The sequence below is a fragment of the Hemicordylus capensis genome, chromosome 1 (assembly GCF_027244095.1).
Source record: "Hemicordylus capensis ecotype Gifberg chromosome 1, rHemCap1.1.pri, whole genome shotgun sequence".
Lineage (NCBI taxonomy): Eukaryota > Metazoa > Chordata > Lepidosauria > Squamata > Cordylidae > Hemicordylus > Hemicordylus capensis.
This window is the reverse complement of record NC_069657.1, coordinates 456,703,454-456,722,164: the sequence shown is the minus strand read 5'-3', so window position 1 is coordinate 456,722,164 and position 18,711 is coordinate 456,703,454. Positions and strand designations below refer to the sequence as shown.

Below are 18,711 nucleotides of genomic sequence, written 5' to 3'. Positions count from 1 at the left end.
ATAGTTTTGTATAAGGGCATTATACTATAGCATTTTAATTTTCAACCCCCCTCCTAATGATTCCTAGCATGGAATTAGCCTTTTCCCCAGCTGCCGCACACTGATCTGACACTTTCAATGAGCTGTCCACCACGACCCCAAGATCTCTCTTCTGGTCAGTCACTGACAGCTCAGATCCCATCAGCATATATGTAAAGTTGGTATTTTTTGCCCCAATGTGAATCACTTTACATTTGCTTACACTGAACTGCATTTGCCATTTTGTCGCCTAGTCCCCCCCATTTGGAGAGATCTTTTTGGAGTTCCTCACAATCTGTTGTAGATTACATTACCCTAAATAGATTAGTGTCATCTGCAAATTTGGCCACTTTACTGGTCACCCCAACTTCTAGATCATTTATGAACAAGTTAAAGAGCACTGGTCCCAGCACCGATCCATGGAGGACCCCACTTCCTACCTACCTCCATTGTGAAAACTGTCCATTTATTCCTATTTTGTTTCCTGTCCTTGAACCAGTTACTGATCCACACATGAACCTGTCCCCTTATTCCATGACTGCTAAGTTTACTCAAGAGCCTTTGGTGGGGAACTTTATCAAAAGCTTTTTGGAAGTCCAAGTATATCAATTTTATTACACCCTTAAGCTAACCAGGAGGAAAAACAATAGGAAGAACATACAGAGGTGCAATAAATATCAGAAAAAACACCAGAAATGTAAAAACAAGCATGGAAATAAAACTAAAAATACGTTATAAAAAACCATGGTGGAATGTCTGTCTCATAGCCCCATAAATGAATTTAGCTACTATTTTGGTGACTTCATCATTAGTGTCAGCCAGGCAGTATTTAAGATAAAAAGAGTCAAGCCTACCAGGGAATTGCTCAAAAATTGGATACAATAATTCTCTCCTAGAATCATGATATAAGGGGCAATATAGCAAGATGTGAATGACAGTTTCAGGGCTACCCTCTCCACATGAACACAGCCCCGAAGCGGTAGGATCTTTAGAAAACCTGCTTAGGAGTATAGTAGAAGGTAATACATTCAACCTGGACCAAGCAAAGGCTTTCCTGAATTTAACAAAGTGAAGATAAATATCTTGCAGGTTGGTTTCCAACTGGGAGGGAGACGCCAAGATATAAGGGGGAACAACGTCTATTTCCAAGGGCAGCCAGACGTTGATGCTCGATATCCTTTAGGGGTTGAATGACAATGGCCCTTGCCTTTACATAGCCCAAGGAGAGAATGTGAGAGGGATAAAGTCCCATACTCAACATTTTGTTGGTAACTGCAGACAACCATGGATTAGGAAAAGAATCCCTCCACATATATTGAACATAAAGAGATCCCTGGGAGTTCAAACAAAGTTTGAGCCAACGTGTGAGTGAAGCCTCCCAAGCTAGACAGGAGATCGAACAAGAACCAGTCTTGAGCAAAGAGTAGCATAAGATACGCATTTAGGGACTTGGAAGATAGCTCTAAGGAATCTAGACTGGATTGATTCGAAGTCCGAACAGATCCCCTGAGTCCATATGGAGACACCAAAGAGCAATTGTGCCGCAAATTTAGCGCGAAACACTCGCAGGGCCATAGGAATGAATTGGGCGCCTTTTCTAAAGAAGAAGCGCAGGAAGGCGAATAGTGTGTTGCGTGCCAAAGAAATAGCAAAAAGGCGCTGAGATTTCCAATTTAGATTGGCTTGAAAATAAATCCCAAGATATTTGAACCTGGTGACCTGTTCTATACAGATCTGATTAATCCTCCAATTATAGACTTTCCTAGAGTTCGAAAATACCAAAACCTTTGATATATTGAAATTAATGCAAAGTTTATTTGAGTTAAAATAGTGGGCAAACGCTTTGAGAAGTCTCGTTAAACCAAGCCAAGGCTGAGATAAGAGCACCGTGTCATTAGCATATAATAGCACCGGTACTCGTATGTCTGCCAATTTAGGGGAGTGGGCATCCACCTTTCCCAAAACCTGGGCCAGATCATTTACAAATAAGTTAAACAATGCAGGCACCAGCAAGCAACCTTGCCTGACTCTGCAAGTGGTAGCAATATGACCAGTTAGAGCCCCTGAGGGATCATATCTAACTCGAATGGAGGAATTAGCATAGAGACATCTGATTAGAAATAAAAGCCTTTTATCAATAGATGTTTCACTAAGTTTGGCCCATAGCAACTCTCTTGGTATGGAATCAAAGGTGGCTCGCAAGTCCATAAATGCTACGTAGAGTTTACCTTTAGAGGCAATTGTGTATTTGCATGCCATTTATTCCTACTCTCTGTTTTATGTCCTTCAACCAGTTAACAATCCACACATGAACCTGTCCTCTTATCCCATGATTGTTAAATTTTACTCAAGAGCCTTTGGTGGAGGACTTTGTCAAAAGCTATTTGGAAGTCCAGGTATACTATGTCAACTGGATCACCTTGATCCACACACTTATTGACACTCTCAAATAACTCCAAAAGGTTAGTGAGGCAAGACTTTTCCTTGCCGAAGCCATGCTGGTTCTCCCACAGCAAGGCTGCTGATATGTTTCTGGGCAAAATACAAAGTGCTGGTTATTACCTTTAAAGCTCTGAATGGCTTTGTCTGGGCTACCTTAGAGGGCGCCTTCGGTATGATCCCCATCGCTCATTGAGGTCATCTGGAGAAGTCCGTCTCCAGTAACCACCGGTACGTCTGGTGGCGACTCAGAACTGGGGGTTTTTTGTAGCTGCTCCTGGCCTCTGGAATGCACTCCTGGCAGATATCCACAGTTTAGGCTTGCTGTCGACCTTTAAGAGAGCCCTAAGAACTTACTTGTTTGGCCCGGCCTTCCAAGGTTTGTAAATTGTTTTTTTTAAAAAGCATTTTAATTGGTTTTAATTGTTTTAGAATTGTTTTTATATTGTTTTTAGCACTGTGTTTTGAATGATGTGTGTTTTTATGTCTTTTTAAAGTTGTTGTACACCTCCCAGAGCCTTTGGATGGGGGCTCAGCTGTTTATAAATGTAATAATAAAAATAAATACATAAATAAGAGTGGTGTGGGTGGTAGTGCCCAATGTTTGGGAGCTACCACCCAAATTTCAAATAAATTGGTAAAGGGGTGATTTTAAATCTTTTTTTAAGTTGTCGCATCTTTAAGCTTTTCTCCATAGAGAATAATGGGGATTTCAGCAGCCTTATGACACCACATGGGGGGCACCAGGGGTGGCCCAGAGCGGGTGTTGGTGGGTGGTAGTGCCCAATGGGTGCAAGGAAGCTACCACCCAGATTTCAAAGAAAGTGGGCAAAGGGGTGATTTTTTTAAAAGTTGGCATATCTTTCTGGCAGATTGGGGCAGAATGAGGATTCCAGGGTCAGAAGAGTAGGTTGGGTGGTAGTGCCCCAATAAGTGCCTGCTACCACCCAAATTTCAAAGAAATTGGTGAAAGTGGCGATTTTTTAAAAAATGTTTGAAGTTGGAGCGTCTTTAAACTTCCCCCCCATAGGGTATAATTCTAACTTAGAATCCACTATCACTGCTCATCTTTGTCCATTCATAAACTTCTTTGGTGCAAAATGAGGAATGAATTTAGAAAGAAATTAGAATCAACTCTCATTTCCTACCAGATAATCTACTCTCAGAACACCCCTGAGATTGAAAAAACCAACAGAACCCAGTGCCCCATTGGCTTGTCATTTTGCGGGTGGTTGTTACCCTATGTGCACTACACCACAACCTACTCTGGGCCACACTGGTGCACCCCAAGTGGAGTTATGGGGCTGCTGAAATCCCCCATTATTTCCTATGTGGGAAAAGCTTAAAGATGCGCCAACTTCAAACATTTTTTAAACATCACCCCTTTCACTAATTTCTTTGAAATTTGGATGGTAGCAAGCACCGATTGGGGCACTACCACCCATCCCACTCTTCTGCCTCTGGAACCCCCCTTCTGCCCCAATCTGCCACAAAGACATGCCAAATTCATTTTTTTTAATACCCCTTTGCCCAAATTCTTTGAAATCTGGGTAGTAGCTTCCTTGCACCCATTGGGCACTACCACCCACCATCCACTCTGGGCCACCCTGGTGCCGCCACTCCAGGGAGTTATAACTAAGACTGTTGAAATCCCATCATTCCCTGTGGGGAAAAGCTTAAAGATGCCCAAACTTCATTTAAAAAACCAAAAAACAAACCCTGCGCCAAATTTATCTGAAATTTGGGTTGTATTTCCCACCCATTGGGCCCTACCACTCAGCCCACTTTGGCCCAAAATGGAGGTCCGAATCTCTGGATTTTTCAGGTCTGAACCTGGAGTGATTTGTTTTGTACCCAAATCTGGGCAATTGAGCACAGGGGTGATTTGTTTTGTCTACAAATCACTGGAATCAGCTAGATTCAGGTACAAATTGTTTTGTACCCGAATTCATTCACACATCCCTATTTTCTTCTATATGTTTATTTATTTATTTATTCAATTTTATACCGCCCTTCCAAAATGGCTCAGGGTGGTTTACAATTAAAACAAAACCATTAAAATCAGTTAACAATTAAAAAGGAAATTATAAAACAATATAAAACAACAATTAACAAAACATCATAAAACAGCAATTAAACAATCACAACAATTAAAAAACCCTGAAAACCAGGTTGCAACATTAAAACCAATTACAGCTATTTAAAAACCCTGGAAGGCCCGGCCAAAGAAATAGGTTTTAAGGGCTCTCCTGAAAGCCAGTAAAGAATTCAAATTGTGAATTTCTCCCGGGAGTGCATTCCACAGTCCAGGAGCAGCTACAGAGAAGGCCTGCCTCTGAGTTGCCACCAGATGAACTAGTGGTAACTGGAGACGGACCTCCTCAGATGACCTTAATGGTGGGGATCATGCAGAAGAAGGCGCTCTCTAACTCGGACCTAAGCCATTCAGGGCTTTAAAGGTAATGACCAGCAATTTGTATTTTGCCCGGAAACATATCGGCACCCAGTGCAGTTGTTTCAAAACAAGCATAATATGGTCTCTCCAGGTTGCCCCAGAGACCAACCTGGCTGCCGCATTCTGAACTAATTGAAGTTTCCGAACTACGTACAAAGGCAGCCCCACGTAGAGCGCATTGCAATAGTCAAGCCGGGAGGTTACCAGCTGGTGCACCACTGTTTTGAGGTCGTCATCCTCAAGGAATGGACGCAGCTGTCGAATCAGCCGAAGCTGATAGAAAGCACTCCTGGCCATGGCCTCCAACTGTGATACTAGGGTGAGGCCTGGGTCCAGGAGTACTCCCAAGCTGCACACCTGCTCCTTCTGGGGGAGTGTAACCCCATCCAGCACAGGGAAATCTAACTCATCCCTCAGATTCTGAGCCCCCACAATGAGCACCTCTGTCTTGCTTGGATTAAGCTTCAATTTGTTATCCCTCATTCAGCACATTACTGCCTGTAGATAGGCTTTTAGGGAATGAACACCATTTCCTGATGATGCAGATGAAAAGGAGAAGCAGATTTGTGTGTCATCAGCATACTGATAACACCCAGCACCAAATCTCCTGATGATCTCACCCAGCGGTTTCATGTAGATATTGAAAAGCATTGGTGACAGAATGGAGCCCCGAGGGACTCCATATAACAGCTCACGTTTTGAGGAGCAACTGTCACCAAGCTCCACCATCTGAAATCTACCCGAGAGATAGAAACAGGACCACTGCAAAGCAGTGCCCCCTATCCCCAACTCCCCCAGGCAATCCAGAAGGATACCATGGTCGATGGTATCAAACACCAGCGAGAGATCCAAAAGAACCAGCAGAGTCACACTCCCTTTGTTGATTCCCCGGTAGAGGTAATCCATAATGCTGTCCAAGGCTGTCTCAACCCCCTAGCCAGCTCTAAAGCCAGTTTGAAATGGGTCTAGATAATCAGTTTCCTCCAAGACTGCCTGGAGCTGGTTAGCCACCACCCGCTCGATCACCTTGCCAAACCATGGGAGATTGGAGACCGGCCTATAACTATCCATCGCTAAGGGGTTCAGGGAAGGCTTCTTTAAGAGTCGTCTAACCATTGCCTCCATTGCATTGTTTAACAATTTTGTCCTTAAGTATGCTTTCCCAGCACTGAAGTTAAGCTGACCGGCCTGTTATTTCCTGGACCCCCCAGGATCCCTTTTTGAAAACCAGAGTTACATTGGTTAGTTTCCAGTCCTCTGGTGCAGAGCCTGATTGTAGGGATGAGTTACATAATTTCACATTTGAGTTCCTTCAGAACTCTTGGGTGGATGCCATCTGGCCTTGGTGATTTGTTAATTTTTCAAGACAGTTTAGCACATCTTCCCTAGTCAACACAAATTGGTCCAGTTCTTCAGCTGCTAAACCTGAAAAGCTCAATTCCAGATAGGGTATATGGTCAGTATCCTCCGCCATGAAGATAGATGCAAAGAACTCTTCAATCTTCCTTGATAATCCCTCATCATCTAAGGGTCCAACTGCCTCCCTAGCAGGTTTCCTACTTCTGATATAGTTAAAGAAGTTTTTGTTATTCCCCTTGACACTTCTAGCTATATGCTCCTCAAACCTCTCTTTGTATCTCTTATTGTGTCCTTGCATTTCTTTTGCCAGAGTTTGTGTTCCTTCCTGTTCTCTTCATTTGGGCAGGACTCCCATTTTCTGAAGGAACTCTTCTCCCCTTTTATAGCTTCCCTGACTCTACTGGTTAGCCATGCTGTTGTCCTCTTGAACTTGGTGGTACCTGTCCTCCTTCTTGGTATACATTCCAACTGAGCTTCTAGTATAGTGGTTTTTAAAATGTTCCATGCTTTCTGGGGTGATTTGACCCTCCTGACTTTCACTTTCAACTTCCTTTTAACCAGTTCCCTCATTTTTGAAAAGTTTCCTCTTCTGAAGTCCAATGCATCTGTGTTGGACTTCCATTTCAGCACTTATTTATTTGTTTGTTTATTTGTTTATTTATTCAATTTTTATGCCGTCCTTCCAGAAAGGCTCTGGGTGGTCTCTACATATGCAGGGGAGTAATGGCAGGTGAGAGGGCACACCCTCAACTACTGTCTGTGGCTTCCAGCGGCATCTGGTGAGCCACTGTGCAAAACAGGATGCTTGACTAGATGGGCCTTGGGCCTGATCCAGCAGGGCTGTTCTTATGTTTCTTAAGTGGAGAATTTGTTGGAGATCCAGTTCCAGTGCATCGACCTTTTGCACCCACTAGCCTAATGACCGCTAGTGGAGGGCATTGGGAGCAGAGGTAGCTAGTGAGGGTCTCTTTACTTGTCCCTGCTTGCCTCTGCTCTATGACCACTGCTCTGACTCCTCAGGTACTTCCTGTAGTGAGTCAGTCTTCTTCCTTTCCTCCTAGAGAGAAGATGGAAACCTCTCTCTCTCCCTCCCTCCCTCCCTCCCTATTCATTATGTACCTGATAGATAAGGTAGATCTTTCCCATCTCAAATGTACTTCACCAATAAATCACTTTAGTTTAGACTCTGCAGTGATTCCCATGTGTGTTCCTTAAACAGCTGCAACAACTAAACTCTGCTTTCTGTAACTGGAGTGGTAGCTTCCTTGGACTTTGCTAAATAATCACAGACCCTAACAGAATTGTCAGGGATAACACTATGACACTGCTACCCAATGGTTCTGCAACTCTGACATCTTGAACCAGGTCCTGGGCCCCACTCAGGATTAAGTCCAAGGTTGTCATCCTGCTGGTTGGTTCTGCAACCAACTGTTCTAAAGCACAGTCTTTTAGCATCTCTCAAAATTTGGCCTCTCTTTCATTAGCTGAATATGAATTTACCCAATCTATGTATGGGTAGTTGAAGTCACCCATTATTACTGCCCTGTCTCTCTTTGACACCTCTCTTATTTGCTTCTCCAACTCCAAGTCACTCTCAGCATTTTCATTCGGAGGGTGGTAGTGTTGGGAATTCTCTCTGGTAGAAGAAACCCTTTTTCATTATAGCAGAGTGCACAGAGGCACAACACAGTGGATTTTAGTTTGGCAAACGTGTATGTTGAGAGTAAAGTAACTTGGAGCCAGTTCATAGTTTCAAATCAATATAAACTGTATTTATTAGAGAACTCCATTCTAGATAGGGAAGTGAGGAGTTAGGATCTCTAATCTATCCATCTAGCTGGATGCAGATGGATTCTGCATCTATGCACACATGGTGCAGGGGAGAGGAGCTTGCATGTTGCAAGGTAGAAGGAACAGGAAGAGAAGAGGGGAGAGGAGAAGGAAGTGCAAGGCAGGGAGGAAGGAAGTGTCCCTGAGAGTAGCAATCTACATTCCAAAGGGATAGTGTCAGAGCAGTAGAGAAGGGATGACCAGTGTCTTGACTCTCTAGCCCTCTGACTCACTAGTCTGTCCTCCCATGTCATTGAGACAAGAGACAGCACATAGTCCTTCACTTCCAACAGGTAGCACATTCCTAGTAACACATTTCCTTTCAGTCCTCATATTGTCACCCATAATGATTCTGTAGAGGACTCCAGTCCACCTAGGTTTTCTAGTTTGTTGGGTCCTATCTCTTCTTTAACCCCACCCCCAATCCTCCCCTCCAGAGGCGTATCAAGGGAAAATAGCGCCTAGGGCAAGCACTTAAATTGTGCCCCCTGTCCAAACATCTGACACACATTTTTCAGATAACTTTACCATAATATCAGCTGAAAAATACAAGTCAGGCTCGTTAATCTTTTAATATTTTAAAAACTATTTAGCAGTGGACTTAGCCAGACCAAAAAATGCTGCAAACTACAAATTTCAGTATGCTGGGGCTCATGAAATACCCAAATACTATGTGGAGGTGTACTTGGAAAACTAAACAGAAGTGCCTGTCTAATTCCCTACTATGCATTGTAGCATCACTATTTCATAAGTTTTAAAATTTGACTTTTCCCAGATACTCTGAAAATAATTAAAGGATATGCTAAGTAAACTGTGTCACTGCTTGGAATATATTCTAGTCTTTCAGAAAGACAGTTAAAACGAGAGAAAGAGAGCAAGAAACTCCCAGTGGGCCTTAATACTAAGGATTTCACACTGATTCAAAGACAAACTCACCATTAATAGCCATATTATTAAGACATCACATTTAACTCACTTATCACAAGAAGCAAAGTAAGAGCAAATGAATACAATCCTAGCTCATAAGCGTCAGCTCAGTATTCACAAGCCCTGATTCTCTGTACATAGTGCCAAACTGAATATGTGTACAGTGTCTTATATTATTATTTTTTATTTTATTTTTACCTGTAGCCCCTTTGGGGGGCTTCCTAAAGGCTAGGGTTTTTTTTTTTTTTTTTGCAAAGGTTCCCCCTGACCCAGCTGGCCTCTAGGGCCTCGCAGGTACCATTTGAGCATGTGCAGTGGCCATTTTTAAAAATAATCTTTTTTTTTTAAGGCCACTGAAAACAAAATGGCCACCGCGCATGCTCAAATGGCCTCTGCAAGGCCTGGCATGACCTAGGGCCTCACAGAGGCCATTTGAGCATGCATGGTGGCCATTTTGTTTCCGGCAGCCATTTTTATTTTTATTTTTAATTTTACAAAATGGCGCCCCCCTTCAAGTGGCGCCCGGGGCATGTGCCCTGCCTGCCCTACCCCTAGATATGCCCCTGCTCCCCTCCCTGTCCCTTCTGTAGAGCTTATATCCAGGAATAACCTTGTCCCACTGGTTCTCACTGTTCCACTAGGTTTCCGTCACAACCACTATATCTGTGTTTTCATTAATAACGAAATACTCCAGCTCACCCATCTTTGCTTGGAGGCATCTGGCATTGGTGTATAGACACCTATATGCCAGGTCCCTCACCTGGTGTTGGCTTGTGCTATTCCCCTTACCACCCTTTGACCTTTTTGGCAAGCTGTCATGTGTTTCCTTCTGCTCAACTCCTGTCTCTGCTCTGTCTCCTGTTACTAGCAAAGTTTTTCTGTTGGCTCCCAGGAGTCCCCTCATTCGTATTTGAATCTCCAGGCTTGGAGATCTCACTTTGCATATGCTCAGGAGTCTCACAGTATTGTAAGCTCTCCGTTTATACACATGGTGGGGGGAGACAGGTCACTTAGTGACAGTGGGCCACTGTTACAAGATCGAGCATGTGTGAACGTGCTTCTCCAGATTTGGCTCATAACAAGCAAATTGTACAGGGGAACAGATTTAAAGTCTACTGGCCACCACAGTGTTCAGTATTTTGTGCCATCTTCCAGATTGGCTTTCTTGCCTAGCCTGATCTGCCCAGTCTTCATCGCTAACCTGGGAAGGTTGGTCCAAGGAGGAAGCACCCTCCTGGAATCGCCTCCAACAACTAACCCCTGCATTTCCCAACATCGTTGGTGCCAACATGCACCACAACAGCTGACTCCCCAGCACTGCCTAACAGCCTATCTAGATGCAGTGTGACATCCGCAACCTTTGCAACAGGCAGGCATGTCACCATGCGATCTACACATGGAACACAGGCCCATCTCTCTATGCCCCTAATGACCAAATCACCCACTACTAGGAGACCCCTACTCCTTGGAGGAGTATCCTATGTGCGAGAGGATATGGACGCATCACCCAAGGAAGGGGTCCCTGCTAAAGGAGTGTTTCCCTCTTCTTCAGACTGATGTCCTCCTTCCCTGAGACCCTCATTCTCCATGACAGCGGAAGCGCTGTCAGCCTGGGAGTGGGATTCTGAGTCTATCACTTGTTCACGTGAAGCTATGTGCTGGGTGCAGTTGTCAGATAATTAAAGGTTTTAAGCTTTGTCCTCCAAGAAAATTCCAAAGAGTACTCACATTATTCTTGTGCTGGGTGTCTCCTCTGCGATGAAGGGGGACCACTTGTGTGCCTCCCCACAGATTTCCCCAACAATATCCTGCAAAACTCATTTGATATCTGTTCACAAAGCTCCTGGGAGCACAGTTCCTCTGGTCTGAGCCTTGTATTCAAGATCAGCAGGCAAACGTCCTCTCCTCAGGAATGTTACCCCTCTCACAAGCTGAGCCACTCTCCTGGAATGAATCCCCCACTCAGGCTAATTCCTCTGTCAAACACACTTCCAGCCAGCCAGAAATCGAACCCTAGAAAATTACTAGCCCTAACAAACTTAGCTTCTCCTTTCCCTTTGGTCATTCATTCATTCATTCATTCATGCATTCATTTCCTTGCCGTGTTTCCTTGCTTGATATCTTCTTTAGGAGATAAATACAAGTTTTTTGCCTCCTCTTTCTTAAAGATCAGCAGGCAAACGTACAACTCACCCTAAATGCTCCCACACTTGTTCTTGGTCTTTGAGGCCCAAATCAAGATGGGGAGTGCTTGGCACCAGCAAAGATGCCCCCATCTTGTCCTGCTCCTGTTCTGCCCTAGGAAGCATCTGAGTCTTACTGCAGGGGTTTTCAAACTTTGGTTGCCAGATGTTGTTGGACTACAATTGCCATCATCCCCAGCCATTGTGGGGATGATGGGAGTTGTGACCCAACAATATCTGACAACTCAAATTTGATAAACTCTGCCTTATTGTACTCTACAGGAAAACCCATTATGTTATATTCAGCCATCCAAAAACCTTCAGTTTAAGATGATCATTTGTATCATCTTCGGCTGATACATCAGCTACATTAATTTCTGGAGGTAAGTGACCCCAAAACAGTAGTACATGTGCTGGTAACCTCCAGATTTGATTACTGTAATGCACTCTATGTGGGGCTGTCTTTGTATGCAGTCTGAAAACAAGAATTGGTGAGGAATGTGGCGGCCAGACTGGTCTTTGTGATAACCCAAAGAGACCATAAAAGACCAATTTTCAAAGAACTGCATAGGCTACTGATACGTTTCTGAGCAAAATACAAAGTTCTGGTTATTACTTATAAAGCCCGTAATGGCTTGGGTCCAGTGTATTTAATAGAGCACCTCCTTTCACGAAACTTCCCGCCGCCTGTTAAGATCATCTGGGGAGATTTGGTTACAGTTGTCACCAGCTCAATAAATAAATTAAATAAATTCAAATAAATAAATTTTTGTGGCAACTTGGGTCCAGGCTTTCTCTGTAGCTGCTCCAGGGCTATGGAATACACTCCCTGTCAAAATAAGAGCATCTCCATCTTTGGCTGCCTTTAAAAAGACCCTTAAGACACACCTCTTTCCTCAGGCTTTTAAAGTTCATTTAAAACTGTTTTATTCTGTAAAATTGTTGTAATTGTTTTTATTCTGTTTTTACATCTGTTGTATTTTAAGTTATATACACCACTTAGGGATATAGATAACAAATATCAGGCAGTAAATAAGTAAATAATGGGATGGCTCTACATTTTTCACTCATGCTCTAAAAAACATGGAAATTTCAAGTTAAGGTGCCCATTTTAACTTCCATGCCACATAAGCTGTAAAGACTTTGCAAAGTCTTCTATATTATGCTGGCTGTACAAATGAGGCTCCATGCAGCCACACTTTGCCTTGGTCTTTCATCTGGACATTGGGCTGGGGAGGGATGCATTTCTGCAGAAATTCAACAGGTGCAACTTCCCCAATCACTTCCCAAAGGTGCCCCTGTTGAATTTCTGCCTGATGCAAGGCACAGTGTTTCCCCAGAGTGCCACTTTTCCAGCTGTATCCATCAAACAGCCTGCACTGGATGCAATGGGCAGTTTAAGTCCTGGAATATGTCCAGCTTGACACCCATTCCGCACACTTTAGCCAAAACTGGTAACAGCAGCTGGACGGATTGCAGACAGCAGATCAGATTCTTCATTCCTCCCATGCACATAAGAAAAACTTTTTTCCAAATCTGAAGAATGATCATAGCAAACAGAAAATAGTGATGTTAGCCATCTAATGTTGATGCAGGAGGGCATGGTGAGCATCTAGAGAGAGGAGAGATGGTCTTGTGGCAGCAAACATGACTTGTCCCCTTAGCTAAGCAGGGTCGACCCTGGTTGCATTTGAATGGGAGGCTACATGTAAACACTATCAGATCTTCCCCTCAGGGGATGGAGCCACTCTGGGAAGAGCATCTAGGTTCCAAGTTCCCACTCTGGCTTCTCCAAGACAGGGCTGAGAGAGATTCCTGCCTGCAGAAAAGCCGCTGCCAGTCTGTGTAGACAATACTGAGCTAAATGGACCAAGGGTCTGACTTGGTATATGGCAGCTCCCTAAATATGTTCCATCAGGAAGACAGTCAGTTCAGACTGTTGTTGGGAGCAGGACAGGGAAAGAAGCCCCCAGCTAGCCACTGCTTGAATGAAGCTGCATTCAGGGCAGGAGAGGGGCATGCCTCATTCTTCCAGTTGGTGGATGAAGCACTTGCCGGCTGGGTGTGGGAAAGGGCAAGGGGCGGGGTGCCCTGGGGGGAGGACCAGAGGGGCATTGTGGCAGGCCCCCTTCAGCCCCAGCCCAGGAACTGTAATCTTTCTTTATCCAATGGTGGTTATGCCCCTGCAATACTCACCCTTTCTTTTTCTCTTCATCAACTCCCATACAAAATTCCTTTACTCTTGTTAGCAAGCTTGTTTGCAAGCTCTGATCTCAAACTCCCAGACCTCTGTGTATTTCTTCAGAAAAAGCTCTCTCACAGGTGTGAAGATAGTCTGCTTTCAAGTGAATATAAAGAAGAATGTTGCCTACCTTTTCATGGCTGGTTTTTAATTAGTGTTTTTTAAAAAATCATCATCATCATCATTTCAGAAATACCAAAGCTGAGGCAATACATCAAGGAGATTTATATGAAGGAAAAGAAGAACTTGGTGACAGACTATGTGAATGAAGCTCTAGGCATTCTCCTGCTTGCTGAGAACTTTGGTTCTGAAGAACATCTTGTGGTACGATATATGACAAATCCTATAGCCAAAATATATAGGCTCTGCAGTTGGAATTAAGTTGCCAAGAGACTTACGGTCAAAGATTTGGTTGGTAGATTCAAACCAGTGTTTCAGCTCCTGGGCCTCTTTGGCCTGTGAGTTCCCTACTTCCCAGCTCATTGGCCTGTATTGGCCACCCTCCTCCCCAACTGGACACAGCTGAATCCTTACTGGGAGGGGTGTGCCTTCCCAATTGCGTCTCTTCCATTCTGGTGCCTGAGTGATGTGTTCTGTGTCGTCCCTCCAGGAGCAGCATTTTCAGGAGAGTGGCGTGGAGGAGTTTGTGAAGAAGGAGATTGATGCTTTGGGGAAGAGCCTTGACAAATGCTTCAGTCAGATAAAACAGCCCCTTTGTGAAGGTGTAGAAGATGCCAGAAAAGGCTATGAGAAGACTGTCAAAAATATGTTCCAAGTAAGGAAAAGATCCCTATTTGAGCTTCACGATTGTACTCCTCACACACAAACCCCAGCAGCATGGGATTATTCCACACTCTTTACTTCTGCTCTCCCATCAGGGAAATGATGCATCTGCTTCTTCCTGGCTGTAAGGTGTCAGGGTTTCACACCAGGGACTCTGGCAGCAACACCCAGTGCCTTTGCTGTCTTGTGCTCACTTGCTGGAGGAGAGAGCAGCTCCCCTTATCCTTACTTTGCTGCCAGGCAGCACTATTGCAACCCCCGGCTCATCGGGGTTCAGTTAGGACTTGGGACAATTCCCTCCCATGGGATGTGGTGATGGCCACCAGCTTGGATGGCTTTAAAAAGGACTTAGACAAATTAATGGAGGACAGGTCTATCAATGGCTATTAGTCTGGTGGCTGTAGGTCAGCCTCAGAGGCAAGATGCCTCTGAATCCCAGTTGCAGGGGAGCAACAGCAGGAGAGAGGGCATGCCTTCATCTCTTGCCTGTGGGCTTCTCAGAGGCATCTGGTGGGCTGCTGTGGGAAACAGGATGCTGGACTAGTTGGACCTTGGGCCTGACCTAGTAGTGCTCTTCTTTTGTTCATATGAGTTTCAGCTGGCCCTATAAAGTTTCTGACTCAGACTGAGTCATTTGTTGGTCAATACAGACCAGTTTGGCTGAAAAGGGAGATATAAATTAAAACAAATAAAAACAAATATATCCACATCATTTAATATTTACTCATACACATTGTTTTCTAGATACTTTTTCACTCGTTATTAAAACACAACATTTAACAGTGGTCTCAGTTTTATTGATTCATACAAATAACTGTTTGCAATTATTTAGAGAACTGCTGGATACCAAGGTTTCCACAAGACCCTGAAAGCTGTGTGCTTGAATAATGGCACACATGCCTCGAAGATATTTGAACGCATAGATTACAATGCAATCCTCACCAAACCTATCTATGATAAAATTAAAATGAATTTTGACAGCATGTTCAGGTAAGAGAAGCTCTCACTGGCTCTGATACTAATTGTGTTGATTTTTCTTTGATAATTGTTTGGGCTCACCTAGGTTTGTCTAGCCTTGTCACAATTGGAAGAACTGAATTCACAAACAAGAGGTCTCCTCACATGAACAGGGTCTGAGGAACAGACTAACTTAAGTAAGAGTAGGCTTTATTGTTCTCATATGAGTGGTAGCCAACTCACATGAACAGCTATCGTGCATATAGGAGCTGAGACATAATGTATGAATGTGATCTCAAGAATCTTTCAGCACCTTTGGGGCTCTTTTTTGTTTTTAATAAATCTGACATTTATTTCTAGTACAACATGTCCATGTAAACCTCAAATAAAGTTGAATACAAATGACGAGCATGGAGATTATAAAAAGGCATGTAGCTTAGGTCCACATTATAGACTGTTGCAGTAAATATGTGTGATATTTTAAGTAATCTCAAAACTGGTTCACACATCCCTGAAGATGGATGTGCCCCTCCCGGAGCTGCTGCTCTGATTTGTCCCCTCCCCATTTGCTCACCGCTTTGTTTTTATTAACTCATATCCTATAATTCAAACAGGATTGAACGGAGCACCAGAGCCAATCTGTGGGCCCAGCTGGAGAACTTTCAAAATGTGGTTCAGCAGAAGATATGCCAAATTGGAAGAGACAACAAGCTACCAGATGACCACCCCAAGACTAAAACCTGCATTCATGAAGTAAGTACAAGTTCAGAGAAAGAAGAAGGTGGAGACTGAAAGGGAAGGAGTAGAAAACAGGGAACTCCTCCCCCAAATAAAGTGTTTACATTATGCCCTATTCAATGCAAGTTGAATATAGTGTATGTACAGATCCAAATGCATGTACAGATATTCACACACTACATTCAGTGTGCACACAGCAGCATACTTATCTGTACCTTGCCTATGAGGAGACCTGTATCTATTTCCCCCTTTTAAAAGAACTTAGATGAGTCATTTGCACAAATATGTACGTTTTTAGACATTTGTACACACATACAGCCTAATGTCTGAATAGGGTTATTGGTTATTTTTATTCTTGATCAACTTGCCAACCCCTCCAGAACATGCTTAGACTTGGAAATTCCCTACTTGTGGAGTAGCAACTCCTTCTCTGTGCCTTTGTTGTATGAGCCTGGAGGGTCAGGATCCAGGGCCTGGAGCTTTAGAAAGGGTCAGTCCTTGATTTGGGCCTGGAAGGCAACTGAGAGCCAGGGCAGCCACTGTGTGTTCCTGCAAGGTCAGGAGAGGAGCTCAGTTATAAGATGAGGATTTCTGTGCTTAAGTGAATAGAGAGAAATTCCAGAATGTTTTGGTGATCCCCACAGACAAATGTCATCCTGACAAGACTACAAAAAGAAATTCTCCAGAGGAAGATGGGCATCTACCAGACTCTTCCGGCAGCCATCCAAGATGTCCTAAAGCCCCATTATCAAGGTAGGGCAGTTGTGGATAGAGACTCCGTTTTATATTCGGAAGAATGCAACGTGGCCATGCTGATTTGTACAGGAGCATTGTTTGCTTTGTGGGCAGGCATCGGGGCAAGTGTAGGTGGGAGATCTCACCATCTATATTTGATGTGGGTGTATTCCTCATTCTAAGGTTTACTTCACAAGAGGTCTTTAAATTGTGTGTTTCCGTGCAAAGGTGTCACCATTCATGTTTTGTTCAGATGCTAATGCTTCCACATCCTTTTGGTTCCCGTTCCCCTTTTAGGAGGCAGAGAAGAGAAAATGCTTTTTAAAAAGTCCCCTGCCTGCTTCCCTCTGTGTGCGCGCTGACTATAGTCGGATTCTGGGAAATCAGATGACTGGGCTCATCTGATGATCCTGAGTCTGTCCCCCACCCTCCTGCCCCCAGTTATGATTGTAAGCTGCCTGGAGCAGCCATGCACTTTACCCCACCAGCAGGGCTTGGGTAGCCTGGTCTTTGTGGCTGGGGTGTGCCCTCATTTGGGAAGGAGGAGGGAGCTGGCAGGAGCTCTCACCGTTCGTTCAGGAAAGCTGCAGGCAGCTGCTTAAGGTAAAACGGACGGCACCGGGGCTCTTCCTCCCCCACCACAACCCTCCCAGGCTAGTTCCCTCCATTCCCGGCGGCATATTAATGTAAAAGGGGGGGCTTGCCGCTTGTCCCCCATTCCCAGCAGCGGCTGTGTGTGTGGCTGTGCCTTCCCCCCATCCCGCTGCTACGGTGGCGTTTATAAGTAAAAAGGGGGGCTTCATCCCTGCCACCTTTACCCTCCTCACTGCTGTGGTGGGGTGGCAAGAGGTTTAATCTCTCACTGCCGCCGCCACCGCCAGCAGTGGCAGTTTTTAAGTTTTCAAAAATAAAAAGTTTTAAAGTTAAAAAAGAAAAGAAAAAAACTTCCCGCCCGCCCCAAGATCTGCTGCTCTCCCAGGATCCCCCACTGTAGGCAATTGCCTCTGTGCCTTTGCGGTAATTTATTAATTATTTATTCTTATTAAAACCTTTATACCACCCTTCCAAAAGGCTCAGGGCGGTTAAAATCTGCCTATGGAGGCAGTGGCAATTCTGAACTGGTGTCTGGAGGGGGTGCTGGGTTAAATGAGGGGAAACGAGCTGGACCTTAACCCAGGCAAGATGGAGGTGCTCTGGGCCAGTCAGAACAGCAGCCCAAGTGGTGATGCACAGCCTCCTCTAGACGAGCTTGCGCTCCCCATGAAGGACCAAGTTTGCAGTTGGGGCTGCTCCTGGGCCCAATGCTATATCTGGATGTGCAGAGGACTCTGCTGGTCAGCAGTGCTTTTTACTAACGTAGGTCCGACTTGGTGCACTTTGTGTGGGGCTGCCTTTGAAGGCAGTTCGGAAGCTGCAGCTGGTGCAGAATGCTTCTGCCAGGATGCTTCTGGGAGCTCAGGGGTACATGGGGATAATAACACCTTTCCTGTGGCAGCAGCTCCAAGGGTTACCACTTTGCTTCCAAGCTATTTCAAAGTGGTGTTCACCTTTACAGTAAGTCTTACACAGCCTGGGGCTGGGGTACCTGAAGATGCTCCTGCACCCCTATGAACCTGCCCTGATGTTAAGATTGGCTCAGTTCCGTTCAACTTTATTTCGGTCACTGACCAGAAGTACAAGGTAGACAGATAGAATAAAGAACTTGTAAACATTCATGAAGTACGATGACAATCCATCCTAAACTGAGACAATTGGATTTGATGTTAATGTCTGTCTAATTCCATTGGCCACCACACAGAATTTGGCCACATTATTGGCTCCTTTAGCCCTGCCATTGTTGGAGTTCTGTATTGGGATGACCAGAGACAGTCTTAAGGATATCCCCACACTCTTCACACTGGGGCTACTGTGCTCACGACCTGCAAACATTTAATGGATTGTGTGAAGGGACCATTTTTGCTGAGCCTCTCCCCCCCCCCCACACTCCAGAAGCACTCCTGGTAGTCCAGAATTAGGTGCCGGCAGTTTGCATCACTAATTCTGGG

The 18,711-nt window shown here is 44.5% G+C and overlaps 1 protein-coding gene across 4 annotated transcripts in view; it reads left to right on the top strand.

Moving 5' to 3' along the window:
- Positions 1 to 18,711, top strand: part of LOC128324917 (nuclear GTPase SLIP-GC-like) — a 130,850-nt gene that overhangs the window by 99,821 nt on the left and 12,318 nt on the right. For all 4 annotated transcript variants that reach the window (XM_053250113.1, XM_053250131.1, XM_053250121.1 and 1 more), the window contains exons 14-18: positions 13,644 to 13,777; positions 14,064 to 14,228; positions 15,069 to 15,226; positions 15,808 to 15,946; positions 16,576 to 16,684. In XM_053250113.1, the coding sequence (XP_053106088.1) occupies positions 13,644 to 13,777; positions 14,064 to 14,228; positions 15,069 to 15,226; positions 15,808 to 15,946; positions 16,576 to 16,684 (705 nt within the window). The remainder of the gene's footprint in view (positions 1 to 13,643; positions 13,778 to 14,063; positions 14,229 to 15,068; positions 15,227 to 15,807; positions 15,947 to 16,575; positions 16,685 to 18,711) is intronic.